The sequence below is a fragment of the Dromaius novaehollandiae genome, chromosome Z (genome assembly GCF_036370855.1).
Source record: "Dromaius novaehollandiae isolate bDroNov1 chromosome Z, bDroNov1.hap1, whole genome shotgun sequence".
NCBI classification, from domain to species: Eukaryota; Metazoa; Chordata; class Aves; order Casuariiformes; family Dromaiidae; genus Dromaius; species Dromaius novaehollandiae.
This window is the reverse complement of record NC_088132.1, coordinates 47761754-47784457: the sequence shown is the minus strand read 5'-3', so window position 1 is coordinate 47784457 and position 22704 is coordinate 47761754. Positions and strand designations below refer to the sequence as shown.

At 40.3% G+C, this 22704-nt stretch overlaps 1 protein-coding gene across 4 annotated transcripts in view; it reads right to left on the bottom strand.

Annotated features, from left to right (window-relative positions):
* Nucleotides 1-17909: 17909 nt before the first annotated feature.
* The window catches only part of LOC135323429 (chromodomain-helicase-DNA-binding protein 1), a 51757-nt gene continuing 46962 nt past the window's right edge, over nucleotides 17910-22704 (bottom strand). For all 4 annotated transcript variants that reach the window (XM_064502386.1, XM_064502385.1, XM_064502388.1 and 1 more), the window contains 4 exons: nucleotides 21137-21233; nucleotides 20854-20911; nucleotides 19676-19886; nucleotides 17910-19474 (listed from right to left, as the gene is read on the bottom strand). In XM_064502386.1, the coding sequence (XP_064358456.1) occupies nucleotides 19111-19474; nucleotides 19676-19886; nucleotides 20854-20911; nucleotides 21137-21233 (730 nt within the window). In that variant the 3' untranslated portion in view covers nucleotides 17910-19110. The remainder of the gene's footprint in view (nucleotides 19475-19675; nucleotides 19887-20853; nucleotides 20912-21136; nucleotides 21234-22704) is intronic.

The window sequence follows — 22704 nt, the reverse complement described above, 5'->3', positions numbered from 1 at the left end:
CTTTATTGTTATGAAAGGAACAATCCAAATATTTGTTTTAATAAGGTATATAACCACATATACCTTAAAGTCAGATAATGAATATCTTATACTACTTGATCCTGATGATTAATTAGAATCTGTTAATTACGGATGAGACATCATATTATGCTACTAATGGAAAACTGTTTTCCTTTTTTCACACATCCATTTCACAAACTCTGAGCTGGTTTAAACCAGAGATTATATTTAATCTCTTTTCTTATCCTAAAATTAAAGCTTCCTGTTTAAATCATATTTTCCAGCATTTAGCCTGTTCATTTTGTTTTATATTAGCTTATTTCCCCTACCTGCACCTCTTTCACTCATCTACTAAAGCCATCTTCTGAAAATATAAGTGAAACAACACACAGTGATGCAAAGATATTCAAGACTGTGGTTCTGAGAGTCTAATTCTTGGTGGTATACTTAATAGCTCTGGATTATGGCATACATTATGAGAAACTTGGACTATCTGTATGAAATAGAGTGAGTTAAAGACAGGTTGTCAGCCTTCCACCTGAATTTCCTTGCTTTTGACAGTCTATTAGATCTGTACAGTATGTGCTTGGCAGTCTTCTAAAGCAATCCCCAGGCTAGCAATCAAAATCAATATATCTGTAGCTCTTTTAAGATGGCTTTTCAAACGTGAGGCAAAACATTGTACATGGAAATTGAGAGAGAAGCAAATCGTTTTTCCCATGGAACAGTTAATTAACTATAATAATTGCCAACGCACCACTCCTAAATCACTACCAAAGCATGCTCCTTTTCATTGCTCTTCACTGTATATTTATTCATCTGCTTAATCATTTTCAGGATTGGGGCCCAATAAGGTAATTAGCAGGCACTTTTGAAAAAAATTGGAAAAATACCCTCTAAAGAGCAGCTGTGCTCTTTAGCCTCATCACACTCCCAAAGCTCCCTGGCCAGCAGTACAATGTAATCAACAGAGTGATTGAAACAGACTGTTTGGCAGCTGTCAGGCAGTCCAGGAAGAAAGGTGTTTGTTTTCGGGTGCTGGAAAATAACCAGTCTGGTTTTTTGCCCTGATTGCTAACTACTCTTTTGTTCCCAATGAAAGCCCACAGTCTTCTGAGAGGTGGTGGCAAATGAGTTGTAACAAATGACTCCTCCTCATGGCATGAATCTGATTTTATTAGGTTATTACTATGTCAGGCCTGTTAATTTAATTCCTTTTGGGACTCTGCAAAACTTGCAATCATAAATAAAAATGTTTAAATTAGGGTTAGGAAGAGCCAAAGGTTGTGACCTCATCCACTGAACCACCTGAGACCCACACCTCCCATCTTCTCCTGCCCGTAGGTACAACCAGATCAAAGTGCCCTCTAGCAAACTGTTATATACTTTTCTCAGCATCGCCGACATTGAGACAGAGAGCTGGCCTTCTTGGTACCTCTTCCTCTAGAGAAAACAGCTTGGCATGATATTGAGGTGGCAGGTGGATTTGGAAAGCCTTAGTCACAACGTACCTTTGTGCCAAAACAAATTCTGTCCCAGCTGGGGCTTCCCACAGAGGACAGAGAACAGTGACAGCAGGGAAGCTGGAAGTGGTGGTTCAGGAGGAGCCCAGTCAACAGTGATTAGGAGAAATGCTACTCGCGGTACACGTCAGAAACCCCCGGTGACTATAGAAGTGTTGCAATGCTCATGACGCAGGGGAGTCCTCCCTTGCCAGCCTGGAGATGCCTTGGCAGAAGGCTCAGCAGACACCTGCACATCAGGCACACTTGTGAGGAGAAGCATATGCCAGTCCAGGACACAGACAAGTCACTGCTGCACAGCTGCAAAAAGTAGCCAGAAGGAAAGCTCCTTTCTGGTGGGCAATCTGACCTAATAATGAACACAAAACACAGCATATTCTTGGTGATAAAACAGGAAAAGCTCTTGGTGTTTAGTGCTCTGAGACCCAATACGCATATTAATTGGAAAGAAAGGAGAAGAAAAAAATGTGCAGGAGACCAAGAGGAATGCAAAAGAGGGTTTGGAAAAGTCTTCAGGCACCTATAGATTTCTCAAGAGTGGAAAGAGAACTACAGCTGCATCTTCAATAGTGGTCTGCCCACTAGAGCCACAGGTAGCCAGGAAGCCCAAACCCATGGACTTGCATAGCGTTGTTCCTCCCCAGGTGCAGAACTTAGTATTTCCCATTGTTGAACGTCATGATTCCTGTTGGCCCATTTCTCCAGCCTGTTGAAGTCTCTCCGAATGGCAGCACAACCATTTTGCTGGGTGTATCAACTATTCCTCCCAGTTTTGTGTTATCTGCAAGCTTGCTGAGGGCACATTCTGTCCTTAATGGCCATCAATGAAGATGTTAAACACTACTGGCCCCAGTATTGAACTCCGGAGGGCACCACTAGGGACTGGACTCCAGCTAGACTTCATGTCACTGATCTCAACCCTTTGAGCCTGACAGTTAAACCAGTTTTCAGGCCACCTCTCTGTCCATTTATCTAGGCTATACTCCGTCATTTTGTCTGTGCAGCTGTTACAGGAGACTGCATCAAAAGCCTTGCTAAAGTGAAACTAAACATCATCTGCCTCCGCCAAGCCAGTTATTTCATCGTAGGAAGCTATTGGGTTGGTCAAGCATGATTTCTTGTTCATAAAACCATGCTGGCTACTCCCAGTCATGCTGCCCTTAATATATTTGGGAATAGTTTCCAGAAGGATCTGCTCCATCACCTTCCCAAGGATTGAGGTGAAGCTGACTGGTTTGTAGTACTCTGGATCCTCCTCCCTGCCTTCCTTAGACATACAAATGACATTTGCTTTCTACTAGTCCTCAGCAATTTCCCCCGATCACCATGACCTTTCAAAGAAAATTGAGAAAGGCCTCACAATGACATCAGCCAGCTCCCTCAGCACTCGTAGGTGCATGCCATCAGGTCCAATGGACTTGTGTAAGTCCAGACTGTTTAATTGTTCCCTAACCTGATCCTCCTCCGCTGAGGGTAAGTCTTCCTTGCTCCAGACTTTCCCACCAGTCTTTGGGCATGGGATTGCTGATGGGAAGTCTTGCCAGTAAAGACCAAGGCAAAGAAAGCACTGAGTACCTTGGCCTTTTCCATGTCCTTTGTCACCAGCCCCCCTCACCCTATTCAGCAGTGGGCCCACATTTTCGCTAGTCTTTCTTTTGCTGCTGGTACACCTGTAGAAGCCATTCTTGCTGCCCTTCACATCTCCTCCCAGATCCAGCTCCAGGTACGCTTCAGCCCAACCCTGCATGCTCAGACTTTGTTTCTACATTCCTGCCAGGTCACCTGTCCCTGCTTCTACCTCTTGTATGCTTCCTTTTTATGTTTGAGTTTTGTCAGGCTCCCCTTGATCATCCATGCAAGCCTCCTGACACCTCTGATTGATTCCCTGCCCATCATGGTGGATCAATCTTGAGCATGGTGATCCTTGAAAATCAACCATCTTTCCTGGACCCTTCTTCTCCCACGGCCATATTCTATGGGATTCTTCCAGGCAGACTCCTGTACAGGTGGAAGTCTGATCTCTTGAAGTCCAGGGTTGTGATCCTACTATTCGCCTTGCTCCTGCCTTGCAGGATCCTGAACTCCACCAGCTTACGGTCATTATTTGGCTGCCCCCACCCCCATATTCCCAATTGGTTCTTCCTTGCTTGTTAGTATGAAGTCCAGTAGAGCACCACCCCTTGTGAGCTCCTCCATCATTTGTGTCATCAGTGCAGTTCAGAAACCTCCTGGGTTGCTTCTGTCCTGCTGTGTTGTCCCTTCAGTAGATACTGGGGTCGTTCAAGCTCCTCAAGATAACAACAGCCTGCGATCGTGAAGCTTCTTCCAGTTGTATGAAGATAGCCTCATCTGTGGCTTCCTGATAAGGTGGTCGGTAGCAGGCACCCCCAACAATGTCACTCTCATTGGTCTACCCTCTAATCCTCACCCATGAGCTCTCAACTGGCTCTCATTTGGCTCCCATGGCAAAAGACAATTTATTTTCAAATGCAAGTTTGCATTTTTAATCCTTTTTATTAGTTAGCAGGAAGGCAATCTTTCACGTGTTTATATTAGATCAAAATCTAAGCTTTTACTTTGCTTTCTAATCAGTATTTGCTCATTCCTGACCAAAAATACTGGAAGGTAACAGAAGACGAGAGCATGAAATAAGTCTTGTTTACCACTAGGCTTTTTCAATGATACAAAGAAATACCATATTTCTGCTAGTTATATCTCCTAAGTAAACCACAGCATTCATCTGAGGAGCCCAAGTCTGAATCTCTCTTTGCCAAGATGTCAAGGCAATCCACCCCTAGGCAGAGCTCCACACGTTCCCACTGCTCCCACATGTACAGAGCAATTCCCCTTCCTGCTGTCTCAGCCTGTCCTTCCTAAAGACCCTGTACCCATCCATAGCAGCACTTCAGTTGTGTGAGCTATCCCACAACATTGCTGTGATCCCAATGAGATCATATACCTGCAGCTACATGCAGACCTCTAACTCCTCCTGTTTATTCTCCATACTGTGTGCATTAACGTACAGGTACTCAGTCATGCTGATCTCCAGAAAGGGTGTGAGACCCTTCCCATCATTCCTAGTTTAAAGCTCTTCACCAAGTGGGCCAGCCTGTGGGCAAAGATGCTTTTGTCCCACTTGGTCAGGCGGATTCTCTCTCTTCCTTGCAGTCTCTGATTCTCAAAGGGGTCCCATAGTCATAAAAGCTGAATTCCTGTTATTGACACCAGCTGCACAACCAGCAGTTGTTGACACACTGGATCCACCCACTCCTCCTCCTAAAGCCCTTTCCCCTTCCCCTTTCCTTGAGAAGAAAACCACCTGGGCCCCAAGCCCTTGGCCCTTGCCCCAAGGGCCGTACAGTCACTCTTAACACCTTCCAGATCTCCCCTGGCAGTATTGCTAGTGCCTACGTGGAAGCGTCAGCAGGGTGTCTGAGGCTGGACAAGCCTTGGCAGTCTCTCCGCAACCTCCTGGATCCAAGCCCCCAGCCAGCATCAAACCTGCCTAGGCAGCAGGTCGGGTTGGCAGATGGGGGCCTCTGTCCCTGCAGCAAGGAGTCTCCCAGTGCTATCACTCGTCGCTTCCTCCTGGTGCTGCTGCGGGTCTTGGGCTCAGCCAGCTCAGTTACTTCATTAGACACGGCTCCCCAGGCACCAAACCTGCTCTGTAGCAGAGGAGGAGCAGCAGGAGCCTCCCTCCTGGTGCCAGCAGTCACCAGCTTCCAGCCTTTGTCATCCCGGGAGTCTCCACGCACCAAACCGATAAGCACAGACTGCCTGCCCTCCTTCAAGACAGCTGGGGGTTTGGGCTTTTCAAACTGCAGGGTATCAGAGGAGTTTGCACATCCTGGATGGCTATGGGGACACCTGATCATCAGCAGTCTTCTCCGTCCTCTAAAGACAGCAAAGACTGGCTGAGTCAAGGGAGCAGGGGAACCTGAGAGGCCCGGCATGGCTAAGTACACATCCTCTGCAACCCTGGCTTCAGACCCACCATCCTTACTCACTCCATCCTTAAATACCGACTCTATGCAGTCTCCATATGCCCCATAAACCTAACATCTCTCAATTCCTCTCTGAATATGTGGAAGTCTAGCTGCTCTCAGACCATTCACATTCACTACCTCCTGCCCCGTGAAAGTGTGGAGCTGCCCCAGAGCTACTAACACTCCTCTTCCTCAAGCCCTGACACACAGGCTGCGAGGAAGCTCCAAAACTCTTGATGAACTGAAGCGAGGCAGAGGCTAGCAAGGCTGAGAAGCACTGCCCTAGCCTTCATAACCAGTGGACTGCTGGAGAAACGTACTTTCTTTCTCCCCTCTGTTCAGTTTCATATACCTTATGGGTTTCACAGCACCATCGTGACGTTCTCCAAATCCATGGTAAAAGTTTCATTTTCTTTATCCATGGGCTGTGACATCCACTTCAGAGGTTTTCTCCTGGATTCTGCGACTCTGCCATACAGTGGGATTCTGCCAAATTCTCTTTCCTGCTTCTGGTGTCATAACCTTTCCTAGAAACACACATTTCAAATAATAAAGGAAGTCAAAACCAGCCATAATGACATCCTCTTACTTGTGCAGTGATGGGCATTTTAGAATCTAATTGTTCTTCTAGTGGGAAAGTTATACAGGGCTTACCTTACAGTCTAGAAAAATCTGAAGTGAATTGTACTGCCTCATCCTCTGCCTTTCAATCCTGGAGCTCAGAGGATGGCTCCGTTCTAGAACCCAAAGCACAGCTAACATGTATTTCACATACGAGTTGAATTTGAGAGAAACGCACAGATCAGGATAAGCATGAAAATCTCACCTGTTGAACTATGCACAAAGCTCATAATAAATGCAAAGAATCTTATGGTTAATCTCCAAATGTTTTACCTTTTAGTACATAACTGCATATTCCCAATGCTTCATGGAAAAAAAAATCCCTCTTAAAACAGCTCAGAACAGCATATTCTTCAAAATTACTATCATTTCCACTAAATTTAAAAAAAAATCAGTATTTACTATTTACACATGATATTGTATGAAAACATTTTTCAGGGGTTTTCTTTTAACCATTTAGGCATTAAATTTCCACAGCAATGCAGTCTTAAAATGGACACTGCTCTGAATTTTCCATAGGAAGCATTTTAGTTCATCTGCTGTTTAACATAGCTGAAAGTGCATCTCCCTCTAGTGGCTCAGACTAGTCCTTTAAGTATCGGGGAAGAAATCAAACATTTTCCCCTCCATCTTCTACCATATATTACTCAGAATGAAATATTAAACCCTAATTCTAAAAATGCATCTCTATCATATCAGAAGATTTAAAAGGAGAGTAAGGGGCCAAAGAAAGTATGCACTGTTACAGAGACTAAATGATTTGAAGTAAATTTACTAAATAAAATGAAGCTTAGTAAATAAAATAGCTTTTACTTCAAGCAATACCTTCAGACTAACAGATCAGCGGCTCACTCATACAAACACTTCTTCCTTTCACTTTCTAAAGTCATTTTAAAAGACAAAAATAATAAAGCATTTAGTAATTAATAAATATTCTTAGAAATAATAAAGCATTTGAAAGATGTGAAACACACAAGCAAGCAACTACAGTTGATGCCATAGGGCTGTTTCTTGGTCATTGTGTGAGAAGGAGAAATAATCATGAAGAAGAAATGAGGATAATCCATAAGAATCTGTCTTTTCAGACACCTTCCACTTAACAGGCGTGGTGGCAGAGACTAAAATTAAGATCCAACATCTGTGCTTAATATTCTAACCATTTTTATCAAAATGATAGAACAAAGCAAATATTTTTAATACGCTACAGAATACTTGGTGCAAATGGTGTCCAAAGAGAATAACTCAGTAATTTGTTGAAATACTTCAGTGATAAGCTAAAAACTACCAGCTCCGAACACAGCCACTGCTGAGGCAGCCCTTTGCTAATTCGTGCAGCTGCGTGGGAGACGCAGCACGAGGAGGAGAGCTCGGGAAGCGGTGAGCAAACAGCACCCAAGGGACAGCCATGACATCTCCACATCTGGTGTGAAGCACCAAACCTCAGGAGGCCTGCGTTTGGGGTGGGGCGTAAAAGCTTTTCAGGTAGCTATGCGACCTCTCACTGCTTTCCTTATGGGGCAGAAAGGCTACGTCTGTGTTAGCACGCAGCACAGTGCAGCAACGCTCTCGTGGAGCAGGGGGATTACTGGAGTCAAGCGTCAGTGTGCTCCTGTGGCTGGATGCTCACAGGGGCTGCAGCGCATTAGGTGCTCTCCTGGAGCGCATCTTCCCCTTTAGCGTCACCTGAAAGGAATCAAATCTGTGCAGAGGGAGACTGCTCTATGGTGCAAATCACAGCGCAGTAAGCGGAGGGAATCAGGACAGCCCTCCAAAGACTCACTCCTTACCCAAACTAAGATCCTATTGCAGATGGAGGGGGTGTTTGCTAACTATTTCACATTTTCTTAAAGTTTCTGCACCTCCACAGTAAAAAGATCCTGTATCTGGCTTAAAAGAATCTGAGGATAATTCGGGGCTCAAACGTTTTAAGCCAACATTACAAAAGTTACTGAAACTTCAGAGTTTCAGAGCTCCTGAAAACAACAAGCCAGAAATGACAGCAGCTATTTCCGGACAATAGGATCTGAAAAATATGGCAAAACAAATCAAGCTGTTTTTTCCATACCGGACTTCCAAGAAAAGATTATTTCCATTAATAATACAGAATTTCCTTTGATATTTTACTAATTTGCTATTCTATTATCCAAAATCTCAAATTCCTTTGTATCTAGAATCTCCAAATTCAGGCGGCCAAATGGATATTACTCAGCCAAGTGTAATGACTGACTTGTGGACGCTGAGGATCTCTATTCACCCTGAAGTAATTCCAGTTCTTCAAGACGTTACAGTCAAAGAATGACAATTACTACAAGGTGAATAACTTCCCTTAGCAACCACATGTCTGCTGTTTTGCAGGGAAAGGTGTTTTTTGTTTTGTTTAAGGAGTCATAACAACATATCTGTGTCTAAATTCCCTGTCTCCTGTCCAGGTTGCCACTGGAGAACAGGAAGGCCCCAAAGCTGCCAAGAAGCCTGGCTGGAGGGGTAGGCCACGGGGACCAGGAGGCTCCCAGCTGCCCCAGGGCACCTTCAGCTGTGCACTGAACTCCTGATGGGTGACTTTGGAGCAATTTTGTACAAAAATGGCTGGAAACGAGATTTTTCAGCTGTGTCTGTGGAAAAGCGGTTTTAGGGCCAGTCTCCCAAACTCAGTATTTGCCTTGCAACTAGGTTTAGTGTTTGGCAAAGATCAAAAGATTTGCTGCCTTACACATTTACTGGGTTGTCACACTCATAAAGCAGATGCAAGATGCACTGGAGACAGCAGCCATGACATCTGGTGAGACAGTAGCTAACTAATTCAAGAAACTACTTTCCACAGATGATGCCAACTACATAGCCCAAAGGCTGCTTACTCTGTCATTCTGTGTAATTTTACCACCCGAGAATACCAGTATATTTATGTGTGGGACACCAACAAGGCCAGTAACCAGACTTGTGCTGTGTTTAGTTGTAAGATTACATTCAGCCACCCTCCATCTCTACAACAGATGGGAAGAGAAAACCCAGGGGAGGTGGTGGCTGTTTTGGATTTGTTCTCTCACAGAAATGCAGGCAGCAGTCGCACTTGTGACGCTCATGGCCACATCTGCTCCAAAAAGTTACAGAAGATGCAATTTTGTCAGAACAACACTGGTGCACTGGAACTCTTAGGCTGAACTATAAAATTTTAATTCAACACAGTGCTTCAGTTTTGAGGTGTGGGAAAAAAAGGGGACGAGGATTGCACACAAGTTTCTATCACAGCGGACTAGGACTGCATTTACCTGCTGCCCATTTCTGACATTTGCAAACTGAGGCACAACCCAAACAGGTCACTGCTAATATGTCTGCTTTTAACTTCCTTGTTTGGCTGCTCACGGCTGCTGAGGACCTTATTTTTAAGTGAAGAGCCAATGAAGAGCCTCAGTTTAGTAATCAGAATTCCCACAGACTAACTCTTTTTCTGACAAGCGAAGGAGCCGCTCCCCATCTCCCAGCTTGCCCAGACAGGAGTGCTGGCACAGGCAGTGTTTGCTTCCCAGCTGCAACCCGAGGTCATTCCTGTAAGGCTCAGCAATGAGCTATGAAAAGGAATCAGAAAGGCCAAGAGATCTGAATCAGCCCTGATGGCTGAAAGAAGATATCGAGGGATAAAGAAACACCAAATTAATTATGATATTTGGAAGCATCAGGTGGGGATAAAGACGCACAAGCAATAAAATGCCCCAATTAAAGTATTCTGGTGTTCAAAAACAATGGCTGTTAAAGACATCACTATTAATTGATGCATGTCTCAGGTCCTCCCATGTTATGTTAGAATAATACCAACTCATCTCATGACAGATAGATTTAAAAGTGTTTGTGATACCAAACAGAGTGCATCACAGCACAGCCAAGAAGAAATGATTAGTTTTTTATCCTGTATAGAACTTAGAGCGCATCTTGTGATCGTACACTGAGTAATAATAAAAGAAATACTGAATAACTATATACTTGGTGCTTACCATCTACTCTCTACAGTGAATGAAGTGGGGTTCCCTAGAATTAAAATTAAAGGAGTCTGAATGAAGATTCTGCAGGCAAACTTGATTTTGGAGTGTCCTAACTTTTGAGTGATTCACATGCAAATGTGGAGTTATTCTTACATTCATGTAAGACACTTTGAAAATATTCCGATATCTAAAAATATTCTTGCCTCAGTTTTGAATGTTTGCTGTACACTGAAAGCATTCCTTTTGTTAATGGTAGGCACTTGGTCCACCTGTTTATTCTGTATGTTATTACACTACAAACCCATACATTAAGCCTTTAGGTTATGAACTAAAAAGAACTTGACTCATAGTTAATAAGCAAGATTAAAATTAATAATTCCAATTTTTTTTAAATTATGAAAGCATTGGTTGTGGTTCTAATAGTAAGGTCTGAGTTGAGTTTTATACTTAAATGACATTTTGATTTTCCTATTATGTATTAAGAATTTCCACCAAATTACAAGAGTGATCCTTAAGTACAGATGGAATATTCCAAAATTCAAAAGTAAATTGGATGATTTACAAGCAAATTGATGCTTTAAGATACGTAATACTTCCTTGTTTTGAAGACTGCAATTTAAAATAACACAAACTCTTTAAACTTGACACGTTCTCCCATCGTCTCTTAAGCTATGACAGATCAACTATTTTGGTTTTTTTTTTTTTCCACTTGCAGTCAAGATTATAGAGCTTATATAGAATTTAGAACTAAAGAGCAGTCTGTGACCTTTTGAGGCTATAACCTTTGATTTCACAAAGGTAACATTATTTCAAGACATATAAATAGTTGCAGACTGTAATAATTTGGCATACTGTCCCTTTCAGATAATTTCATATCCATTTGTTCTAGTAGTTTTGTCATATTCTTGTCTAAGTGTAAATATTGTCCATTTTATAAATGGACTCATTTAATTAAAACAGAGTGAGGAAGCTTATCAAAGATTCTCTAGTAACATACTAGGTAAAATGGGAATTTATACATTAAAAATTTGACCTGAACTTGATGGAATAGCGGTAGACCCACAGCGTAAACTGTTCCATTTCTAGGGGTCTGGTAGCCATGGATATATACGGTGAGCATCTCTCTCTCTTCAGTTCTTGGTTAGAGGTTGTCCCAATACAATGCCTTCAAAGGGAAGAATACAGTTTTAAAGCACCGAAATCAGAGAATGCAGCACTTCAAGTACTTTTTTTTTTCTTCATTAAAAGCTGATAATGAAATATCTCTTTCCTGAACATGTTTTCTCTTTAACGTTAAGGTTAATGAGTAACTGGATCCTAACTCTTCAGATGTAATTATTTGGAATTTGACATGACTTAGGGAACACTTAAGAGTAATTTTCCAATCTTGTTTACTTTCATACCAGGAGAAAGAGACAGGATTAGACCATACCCTTCTAGATTTGATAGTTTTCATTGATTTCAGTGAAATAGAATTACACTGTTTTGTACTGCAGATCTTTTAAACCTGACCTCTTACTTACTCCACTCTGGAAAAAGAATCCGTTTCCTGATTTCGTTATACAAGGAGAATCATCAAACCTCCCCAAATCTATTTTTTACTTTAAAATGTAAAATAGGAAGCTGTCATATTAACAGCTTCATTGCAAACAGTGCCAAAAAGGAGTAGACAGTTCCAGAAAAGAGAACCGAAAGGCATTTAAGGCCAAGGACTTCTGATAATTTCATTACGGATTCCGCATGCTATAGTAGCTGTGCGTGCAGTTCAGTGATCCACTACATTTCATGGTTCCAAGATTCACAAGACACAGCATGTATTTAGACTACTGATAGGCACAGATAGTTTCACGGAATATGTTCTGAAGCATCTCAGAAACTTCTACTGAAAGATTACATCAAGTTTCACTTAAAAGAAAGATGGTTTGATAAGCTCACATATACCACAGCTTCAAAGGTCTCTTTGCTCCTCTGCGGTTTACAAGCAACGTTAAAGAAACTTTTGTTAATATCAGTTCTTCTGTACACCACAGATACAGTCAATTATCAGTGCTAGGGCTGATGCAAACCAAAAGCAGTAGGTAGTGAGAAGAGAGAGAAGATTCGTTTCCAAACGTTCCAATTACTTCAGCAAACATTAAATTTATTGCAATTAAAAGTCAGTTGAGGTCTTAGAGTACAGGAGGAATAAAAGCTGCTCTGATTCATTTCTTACATGTGATCAGTGGTATGTGATTTTCTGACATCATTTCAGGATGTTTATCTTCAGAGAAGACAGACTCAAAACTGGGCTTGTTGAAACACCTGTGACAAATAAAATATTTAACTTTAGCAAATAAATAATAATAATATTACTCCAAGCATAACGAAACACACATGTTCTTTGGGCTTCGGCCTTAGTGTATGAACTCAGCACAGATCTATATTTAAGCTTTCTGAGTGGATGAAAAGTTCATATTTTAAAAAGCAAGGCTTAAAGTCTTGCTTCAGAGATTTCAGTAATTCTTCAATCTCACTTTCAATAAAGTCCACTAGGCATACTTTGACAGTAGCTGCTCTTAGAGCAACTACATTTCAATTTTAGTATTTCACCCACCACTAAAAAACTTTGACAAGCTGCCAAACTGTCAAAAATAGGGCAATTGCAACATTAAGCAGCATCTGTATTAAACACTTTTAAGGGCGGTAAAGCTCAAGCTGAAGGGTAACATCTCCAGCACATGCTGGTTTAACCAGTTCTAGCGGTTTTGCCAGCTCCTTGTTAACAGCTTAAGAACAGATTTGCAGCATACTTCACCCTCTCTTGCTCACCTTCATTCCTCTACATGTTTTTTAGCCTGACTGTTATGACATTAAGCCCTCAGCCTAGTTGTAAAGTCAGATGTGGACTGTCCATTAATCATTTCCCAAGAACACATCTGGTTCCACAAAATTTTAGTTATGATGCATGAACAACTTTTCCCTCCGGATGTCCCCTTTTTCTCTTCTCTGCACGCTCTCTAGGTGGATTTCAGGGAGAAACAGCCTGCCTGGATTTCCAAACCCCTCACCAAAATGAGAACTCTAGCTTTGATTTTATAGGGGCTGCGCAGGCTTCACCAAGCGCAGCAGCCAGCCAGGAGCAAGGACGGATGTTGGCAAGCAACAGGAACAGCAGCACTTTCAAAAATGAAACTGCAGAGTAGCTGCAGGCCACGAGCATGAGTGCTCTGAGTTAGAGGCCTTAGAGAAAAGGAATCAGAGGGTGCTGTTATAATGAAGTTGGTAGAAAACTGGGGTAGGGTTGGGCAGACAGATTAAGAAATAGTAGAGAGGTGAGGAGGAGAAGGTATGGGAGAGAGGTGAAGAGAAGGGGTCTGCTCTCCCTCCCCCTCCTCGCCTCTGGGGCAGGTTGACCCAAATGCTCAGTGAGAAGCTTGGAGGCGGAAGCTGTGGGGTGGAAATTTGGGCAGGGAAGCTCAGGAGTGTCAGTGCCAGGTTGGGCTGAAGCACTTAAGGTTTGGGTAGTAGGGGTCAGAGGGACTGGTGCTAACCTTGGGGCACCATCTACCTCCATCTTTCATCCGAAGATCACTTAACCAGCACCCTAAAGAGAGAGACACTCACTGGGCTCCTCTTCCCCACAGAGCATTGCCAGGCTCCCCATACAAAGGTACATTGCCATCCTGCTAGCAATACCCTCCTTTTTGTTGATGCAAACACGGTACCTCAAACCACGAGAAATCAACTGTGCTAATTCCCAGATCCTACAATTAGTTTCATTAATTTCTTTGAGTCTGGGACTAATATTTCTGGCAGGAAACCCTAAACAGAAAAATATTCCACATGGGTTTTAGTCATTATTATGTATTTTCACTGGCTTGCATTTGTAACCTCCATACAAAAAGGTACTATGTTGTATTAAAAGTTTGCAAATCAGTTCCAGAATAGCGCTGGTACAGCTGGATTAATTTTCTTAATAGGAATGTGCCCATTCTGTGGCTTCCCAATAAGCTCTGGCCCATGGCCCATTCCTCACAGACCTCTTCACCAGAGGCCCTTCAAATGTGGCCCTAGGTTGACCTGGGCTATGCATGAATTGTTCTGGCAGCCTGTGTCCTGCCACCCTTCTTCCGGAGAGCTCTGTAGTACTTTGCAGCTGTATGGGTATCTTCCACATGTTCAGTCATGTAACAGAGCACACGTACTGCCAAGAAACACATTTGGAAGGTAGGGTAAAATAGATACCTGCTGCCTGACTGCTGATGGGCCATCATGTGGGCAAGGGATACCTTGTACTTTAGTCTCATAATGGCAGAGGTCTAGACATACAGAAACTTGCATATGAGGCCACGTTACCTGCTGTGGTCAAAGGTTGTGGGACACTCGTTACAGAAAGATTAAGCAGTTCATCAAGGTTCAGAGAGCAGCTACCTCAGATATAATTTATAGATATTAATGTAGAACATTATACGGCTACATTTTTCCTTAAAGCTAGAACTAAAGGAGTGCAATGAATTGAACTTCGATTAAATAGATTGGGTTATAGTTAGGTCTCAGGTGTTGGGTAAACATAGAACTATGATTAATCACTTACCTTTCAAGTTTCTTCATAAAACGCAGATAGCATTATACACCTCAAAGGACTGTTGCTCAGTTTACTTCCTGTGAATGACTTGGAGATTCATGGAGAGAAACCATATTATAGAATAGAAGATGACGAATTAGAAATACAATCTTGATAATCCACAATAAACGCATGCAGATTTTCTATAATTAATTCAGATTATGTAAACAACATTTTCGAGTAAACTGAAAAGCAGGCACTTAATCAAGATTTGCCCCTTTTCTTTAAAACAATGTCCTGTCCCCAATTTTTTTCTACAGAACATATCATATAGAATATGAGCACATATCTGATTTTTTTTTAATTTATTCTGTTCCTGTATTTTAAGTGGGAATTAGCACAATTTTTCTTTTTATGCAGATTAACAATCATCATTAAATGCCATTTGCCCCAAAGCACTTTTTCACTTGTTTGTAACTTTGAAAATGATGATAGTTACCAATTAATAACTTAAGAGTAATAGTAGCGGGAGACGGGGTGGCAAGTATGTGCCAGAAACATTCAAAAACTTTTTTTTTTTTTTTTTTTTTAGTATTAGCCATATCCAAAGGGAACTCATTTACTGACCTCACACAATGTGCTGGCACAGAGATGGGTAGATCAGAACATCCTCCCCTACTCTCAGTTACTCTCAATTTAGTATCTCAAAAAGAACAATTGGACGGAGATACAGAGAAAACTGAAAAGGAGGATAAGAAAGAAATAATGAAATCCAGATTCCCTTTTTCTTTCTGCTCCTAGCAGTGTCTCACACAATTGTATTTCTCAAATATAGCTTTTGGAGCCCTTCACACTAATGAAAGCTCCAGCATAAAGTTTTAAGAACACAGCATAACTTCCAAGTGCAACCATAATCTGTACTGCTTGTTAGAAGAATGAACAGAGCTGCAAGTAACAGCATTACATATTCTGTCTCAACATAGTTCAGTCAAGCAAACTTTCATCAGTACAAGTGGACAACTCCTAGCAAGTGTCTATTATCCACTTGAATAGTCTTTGTATAGAGGCAGCCACTCTTTGAGATTTTGACAATGAAGACGCACATTGTCTACAAATTTATTTCTGTAAAGGTAAAAGTGAGAGCACCACATTTCACCCACAGAATATAAAGGAAGCTAGGATTCAGTTAATTTTCTACTCAAATAAAACTTGATCAGGCAGAAACTTGTAATACAATACCCCATCAGGAAAAAAAGCTGAATTATCAAAAGGATGATTCTCCCTTAGTGACTTTAATCTCCCCACCTTCTCAGGTAAGGGTATGGTCCAAAATAGCCACTGTCACTGAACACTGAGCCACTAACTAAACATGGACTAAACACTTAGCAGTCCACTAGAGACTGAAACCGCTCCTCAAAAACGCATCACAACTACAATACTTCACAGGGATTTTATACCTTAAATGAACAAACTCTTCAGCAGAACAGTAAGGGCTATGGAAGTTAACAAGTAGCACTGAGCTCCAATATCTCCGATCCATTGGTGGATGACAGGACAAGATGGTCAAGTACCAAAGGCAGCATCTAAGCCATTCAGCCTAGGCAGGCAGCCCATCAGGCTGCAGAGCTCTGACACTGCTTTGCCCATGTCTCAAACAGCAGTGGGGCATCACCTTTTACAGGAGTGACATTTTTCTGCAGAAACAGCCATCGTGCTGCTGTTGGTGCTTGAATCCTCTAGCACTGAGCATCCCTCAGAAACCACAGGCTGTTTGAGTGCAGCTTTGATATGAGGACATCCACACTGAAGATCAAAATGGGAAAAACAGACTACAAACGGGTAAATAGTGATGCCAGCACAATGGCAGATGAGCTAATGGTAACCAATCAGAGAATACATTTCTCTGTCCTTAAAACTCATAGCAGTAATGCATTTTTTAAATGTGCCGTGTCAGACAGACCACCAAAATACTTGTTTTAAGTAGTACCAGAGATGGCAGATTAGAAATATTTAACATGATTGAGATGGAAATCTCAAGACTTCCATACGTGGTAGATGAAACAACTGAATCTATTAAGAGCATGAGTTCTCTTGAAGCCACCAGATTTTTTACTTCCTAAAACATCTTGTAGATAGCAACATAAAGATTTGAAGCAAGAGGCTGTTGTCAAATGGATACTTCAGAACCAGACACAGTCCTCAGACTTTCCATTACAAAAGAACAAAATAGAGATCGAATCTGCATGCATGGAAAATGAATAAATGGCTTATTCACAGAGGATATCAGATTCTCCTGAATAGTAAGATATATATCAAAACAGTCAGTCTCATAAGCAGTGGAGACAGCAAAGCTGGGAGACTATCTCCACCATCAAACTTCGTATTTAAGACTTAATTGAAAGCAAAGGGGAAAAATTTAAGCAGCTGTAATGCACTTAAATAAAAATGAACACAACCTAAATACACTAATTGCCACAGATCCTGACCAAAGTCACCAGATCAGCATATCCTCTGTCTTGCTTATGTCAGAGAGACCTGAGGTGCCTTTAACGAGAATGGACGCAGTCTAACCATATCATATCATATCATGTCATGTCATGCTTAGCCACAAAGCCATGCTAACATAGCTGCACTGCTGGTGAACCAGACTTGGTGGGACTGCTCTATAGATATGTTATCATGATAGATCTAAGACTCCAGCTCGCTACCCAAACAGTAAGAACAACCAAGCGGTCGGTGATGCTCTTCTAGATTTTCACCATCGGGAGAGGAAGATGCACACATGCACAACCTTGCTAGGCACCACCAATTAAACAGTTTCAGGAATTAAGCACAAAAGCAGAACAAAGCAAACCCCTCTCAATCCTGAGAAGAACTGAACAAGCACTAGCTGAGTCCCAGCTTACACTAAAGTACCTTAAGTGTACTTGGCTAAATGATATTAACAAAATGAGCCACAACTGTGCCTACAATAAGACCTTAGTAGACAGATATTCTGTGAAGAGGTTTTTGGTTGATTTTAATGCCTTTATATACACCTGGTTAATTGGGAAAAAATGTTCAACTTTGCAAGACAAGAGGAAAAAAAAGGAGCAACAGACATGGATCCAACCACATGATGCCTGGCTAGAAGTTTACCTTCCCTGATTTTTGTGTTGCGTATTAAAGTTTAGTATTTACATGAGTTTAATATTGTCATACTTAAATATGAGAAAGGTACATTGTAGGAAAACACCAGCAGAAAACTACAAGAGCCCACATATCCTTTTAGTTTAAATTTAATTTGTCAGATAGAAGTTATCTATGTACAATCAGTGTGCATTGTAACAATTCTATTAATAAAGTCATTCAAATCTGCTAAAATATTAACTGGCTGCATAGCATATTTGACATTATTGCCCATGTTAAAGAGGGAAAACAAATGGATTTACAATAAATTTTGGCTGATTTGGATTCTGAAATGTTCAGATATTGAACACTCCTTCTTTAAAACCAATGCACCTGAAAAACTTTCCAGAGCACAGTTTAACTGAATATTTCTCACCATTTCATTACAACAATCACAACACTGACAGTTTAATAAAAAAAAAAAAAAAACCAAAACATGTATCTAAAGTATTCAATAAAAAAAAAAGGAGCACTAAATGGAATAAAATGTTCCCTTTCCCCATTTTTACATTCTGAGCAGTGATTCCATCAAGATATTTTATTAAAAAGTGTAAGTACACTGATTTTGTTTCATACTTGTGATAAGAAGGCCTGAGTTGGTGGGGAAAGGAACAGTCAAAATAAGCCTGAGAGGGGAGAAAGCTCATTTAATTAATTTACAATAATTTACAGCCATTTTTGTGGGTTTTTTTTTGTTTTGTAAAAAGGCATTACAACTGATCACAAACAGGAGAAATCCTGGCTATTTTACAGGTATAGGTACAGAATTTAAATATTCAAGCTTGTGATGAAAAGCGGCAAGGTGGTCGCAGTGTACAATGTAAACAAGTAGCTTTGGAAAGTGAACAAAGTCCTTGAGAGTTCTTTTCTAAGACCAAAAAACCCAAAAAAATAAAACAAACTCCTCATTCCTTCCTGAAACACGATCACAGGTCAGTGTTTAAAAGTTCATTTACAAACATAATTTAAACTGTGTTCAGCCTAAAATCACTCTGACATGAAGAGTTTTATAGTAAGATCCAGTCTGAATGGGGCAGTGTTGAGGTCCCTGTAAAAGTAAACATCTTCCATTTCTTAAAAAAAAGTGCCACAACATTTGCAGCACAGTGCAGCATAAACTTTAAATACAAAAATATTTTTCTTCTGTTGGGATAATAGACCTTGCATCCTGGAAAGAAGTAACAATACTGCTACTGATAGAATATCCAGTCCATATCTTTCAAGTCATGTAAGGCAATTACTGTGTTAGTTTACTGTATATGGCTAAAAGAGGGTCCAGAAAATGTCAGTCTTTGTTATGTTTTCCGGCTACTCCATGAATGTTCAGGTGTACTTTTGTGATCTGATGAGTGTTCAAATGGAGATCTGTGTCCTAAGGGAGATCTTGAACCATAAGGAGACCTCTGATCTAATGGTGACCTTGGGCCACTACCAGAAGCTCTGTGGTCCATTTGCCAGTCTGAGTGGTACCTATAATCTCTGGAAGATTTATGATGACTGTACTCTGAAGTGGAACGGTGATCTGAATGTATCCTGTGGTCTGAATGGGAACGGTGGTCTGAATGAGGCCGACTGTCTTTTAAACATCCTTCCAGGTTTGACCTGTGATCTCTGCTCCTGTGATCATCCAACTTTCTGTGTTTACTATCACTGTAGTATCTGAAAAATAAATTATGTTAATGTTACTGAATCCACAGTAAGAATTACAATTATGCCAATTCAACAAGACTGCATTACAGACATATAATTTCTTTGAAATTCAGCATTCCTCAGGAAAGACGCTTGGGTGCTTACTACAAGCATATTACAATAATAGGAAGGGAAATCTGAACAGATTTTACAACCGCTGAAGCAACTCACCTGCTGTCTTGTTTGTAGTGATCCCAGTCTCTATGATCTTTTCCATTGCTGAAGGCTGAATAGGGCCTTTTCCTAGAGTCACTTTTTTTATATGCATCTCCCTGATGCCTGTCTTTGTGATGATCATGGTATTGTGACAGATGTCTATCAGAAGAATAACTGTCCCTGCTACTGTCATCATGATTTGTATTCTCTTTCAGTCTTTCCACATCTGTTTAATAAAGCAAAGGTTATAAGGAAGTTTCATGAGCTGTAAAACCTTTTCCTCGTCTAATTCAAACAGCACTTCTACATGTCAGATTTAAAACAATGCAAAAATGACATTACAATCTGACAGACACAACATCTAAATATTTGAAAGATAAATGCACTATTGTGAGTGAACTCAAAGAAACATGAGGAGCAGGAGAGAAACAAGCTAGAAATGTAGTTGTGTAGGGCTGAGAAACTTAACTTTTCAGCCTTGTAGACCAAATCCTTCTTAAATGAAGGGAAACAGTGCGGTCCAAATGAGCAACCGATAGGGACCTGGTGCCTTTAGTACAGCAGTGTTAGATGGAGTGGTAGGAATCACCTAAGGACGGATGGCTCTAGCATGAACATGAGTTTTAAAGGTATACCCGGTTAATGAAAGGTTTTTAGCGGTATTCCTAAAATGTATATTATATTCATTTTAAGCCCACTAGGATATTCCCAAGTTATAATGTAACAGCATATAAAAGCAAGTTATATAAAAATGCAACTGTTTGAGCATAGAAAGATGGTGTCAACAATAATAAAAGACATCCCATATAACTGATTGCTAACCGTGACTTCAGGGAATATATTTTTTAAACTGTAGTGACATTACAACTGCTATAAATAAGCAGAGAACCTCCAAGTACGGAAGCTCCAAGTTTTGAGTAGACCATTCTCCCTCCCCAAAATTAGGTACAAAAACTTGGGTTTTTTTGTTTTTTGTTTTTTATTTTTTTAATAACTTACTACTAAACCCAGTAAGTACCAGGTTCAGTCTGTGCTCAGCTCAATTTCATCAGCAAACTCATTAAACTATGCTGTCAGCATAACCCCATGATATCTAGCAGTACAGGAGTTCTTGGACACAGTTTTTAAGGTTATTTCATTTCACATACCTTATCCAAGATATCCAGCACAAGAATATATGTAAGATTTCTTACCTGGATTTCTAATTACATGTGTATTCACATTGCTGCTAATATTCTGGTCATTGTGTTGCTAAAAGAGACAAGTACAAAAACAGTCACTGATAAAACCCAAAGTTACACCTGAATACTTGAAAAATATCAGCCCAGAAGTGGCTAGTTTAGTTTATTACAAACACAAAAATACACCTTAAGTAATGTTTTTTTTTTATTGTTCCTGGTAATCCATTAAATTGTTACTCTAGTAAAACTGTTATATGCTTAAAATATGTGTTTTTAGAGAGTCTGGAAACATTACCTGAGACTCTTGGCGTTTTTTGATTGCATGTTTGTACAGTTTGTGCAGCTTTCTAGCATCAAATTCTGTAAACTTAGAGACAAATATCCACAAATTTCTGAGGAAGAAGAAAGAGAGGTTATAATTCTTCTGTATGTTAGCTTATTACTGTATCATGCAACAGAACATGGACTCAAGTGAAATTTCAGCAGTACTTCGGTAAACTAAAATCACTGTAAGATCCACTACATACCATATTATCTAGCTGCATAGCAAACATAACCCAGCTGCACTTCAAACATTTGAAAAGTGAATTCCTCTAACAATTTATCACTTTGTAATATTTATAACTTTTCATGCATTTCTTTGCACTCTGAAATCATTATAATAAATATCAGAATTCTGTTAATAGCATGATTTGTAAAACCACCTAAAAACATAGCTTTCAATTTGTTGTAGAAGTCTTTTGAAAGACTGTTTGAAATGTGACAGAAAATCTGAGTATTTACTACTTGATGATGCTTTTTCCAAACCTGAAATATCTTGCAGTGTAAGACATTTAACCTACATGCCTCATTTCCTAAAAATATGAGAGAGAGAGAGAGAGAGAGAGAGAGAGAGAGAGAGAGAGAGAGAGAGAGAGAGAGAGAGAGAGAGGATTTTTCCCCACAGAATTCTAAAGCCTCGTCAAAGCTTTGGAAACCAAATGAAAAAATCTGAAAGAGAATGGGAGTGGGATGGCCAAAAATTCAAGCCTAATCTGGAGTATCTATGCTACGAAGAAAGAAAAAAAGAACAAATCAACTCTTGCTGTTGAGAAGCCAAAACCCTAAAAAGATTTGCTTCCAGATACCAGATTTAAAGTCTAGAATTCTTTCAGTCAAATTTACAGGTGAAGTGCTTAGAAGTGACTACAGAATATCAGTGTTCAACTTAGTGCTTAGTTCAGAAACATTTTAGGTGTGCAGGCTCAAGAAGTATCAGCTGGCTCTTTCCCTGTGATGACTGAAATACTATAGTTTTGGCTTAGAGTTTTGCAAAAGTAGACACAACCAGTCAATGGTGTGCCTAACAACATATGTATAACTTTAGTAAATGTAGCATTACTACACCATATATCTTAAAGATGGTCAAAATACATATTTTAATAATCAGCTTATGGTATTGTAGCATTATTACAAATTATTATTATAGTAGCTGTATTATGAATTTCCACTAAAAGAAATGTAACATTTATCACGATGCCTTTGAGACATGAATCTTGCTTTTATATTTCAGTTCACCCTACTATTTTGAAGTAAAATAAGTAAAAACAGAAGCATTCTATGCTGACAACAGTCTGCAAGGAAAATTTCTTAAATTTCTGCAAATTTAGTATAGCCTATTGTTAGCATGAATAAAAATCCCTCAAAGCTGAAAAAAACAGATTCTTTAAGGATAAGAACCCTTTTCCACTAAACTTTACATACTGTTTAGATACAGTTATCTTCTGTTTGCTTTTGGTTGCAAGAAGTGAGATGACTCCACCTACTGGACAAAATGCATTGCTATGCCAGTATAAAAAAAGTGAATCCATTAAAAGCTGAGAC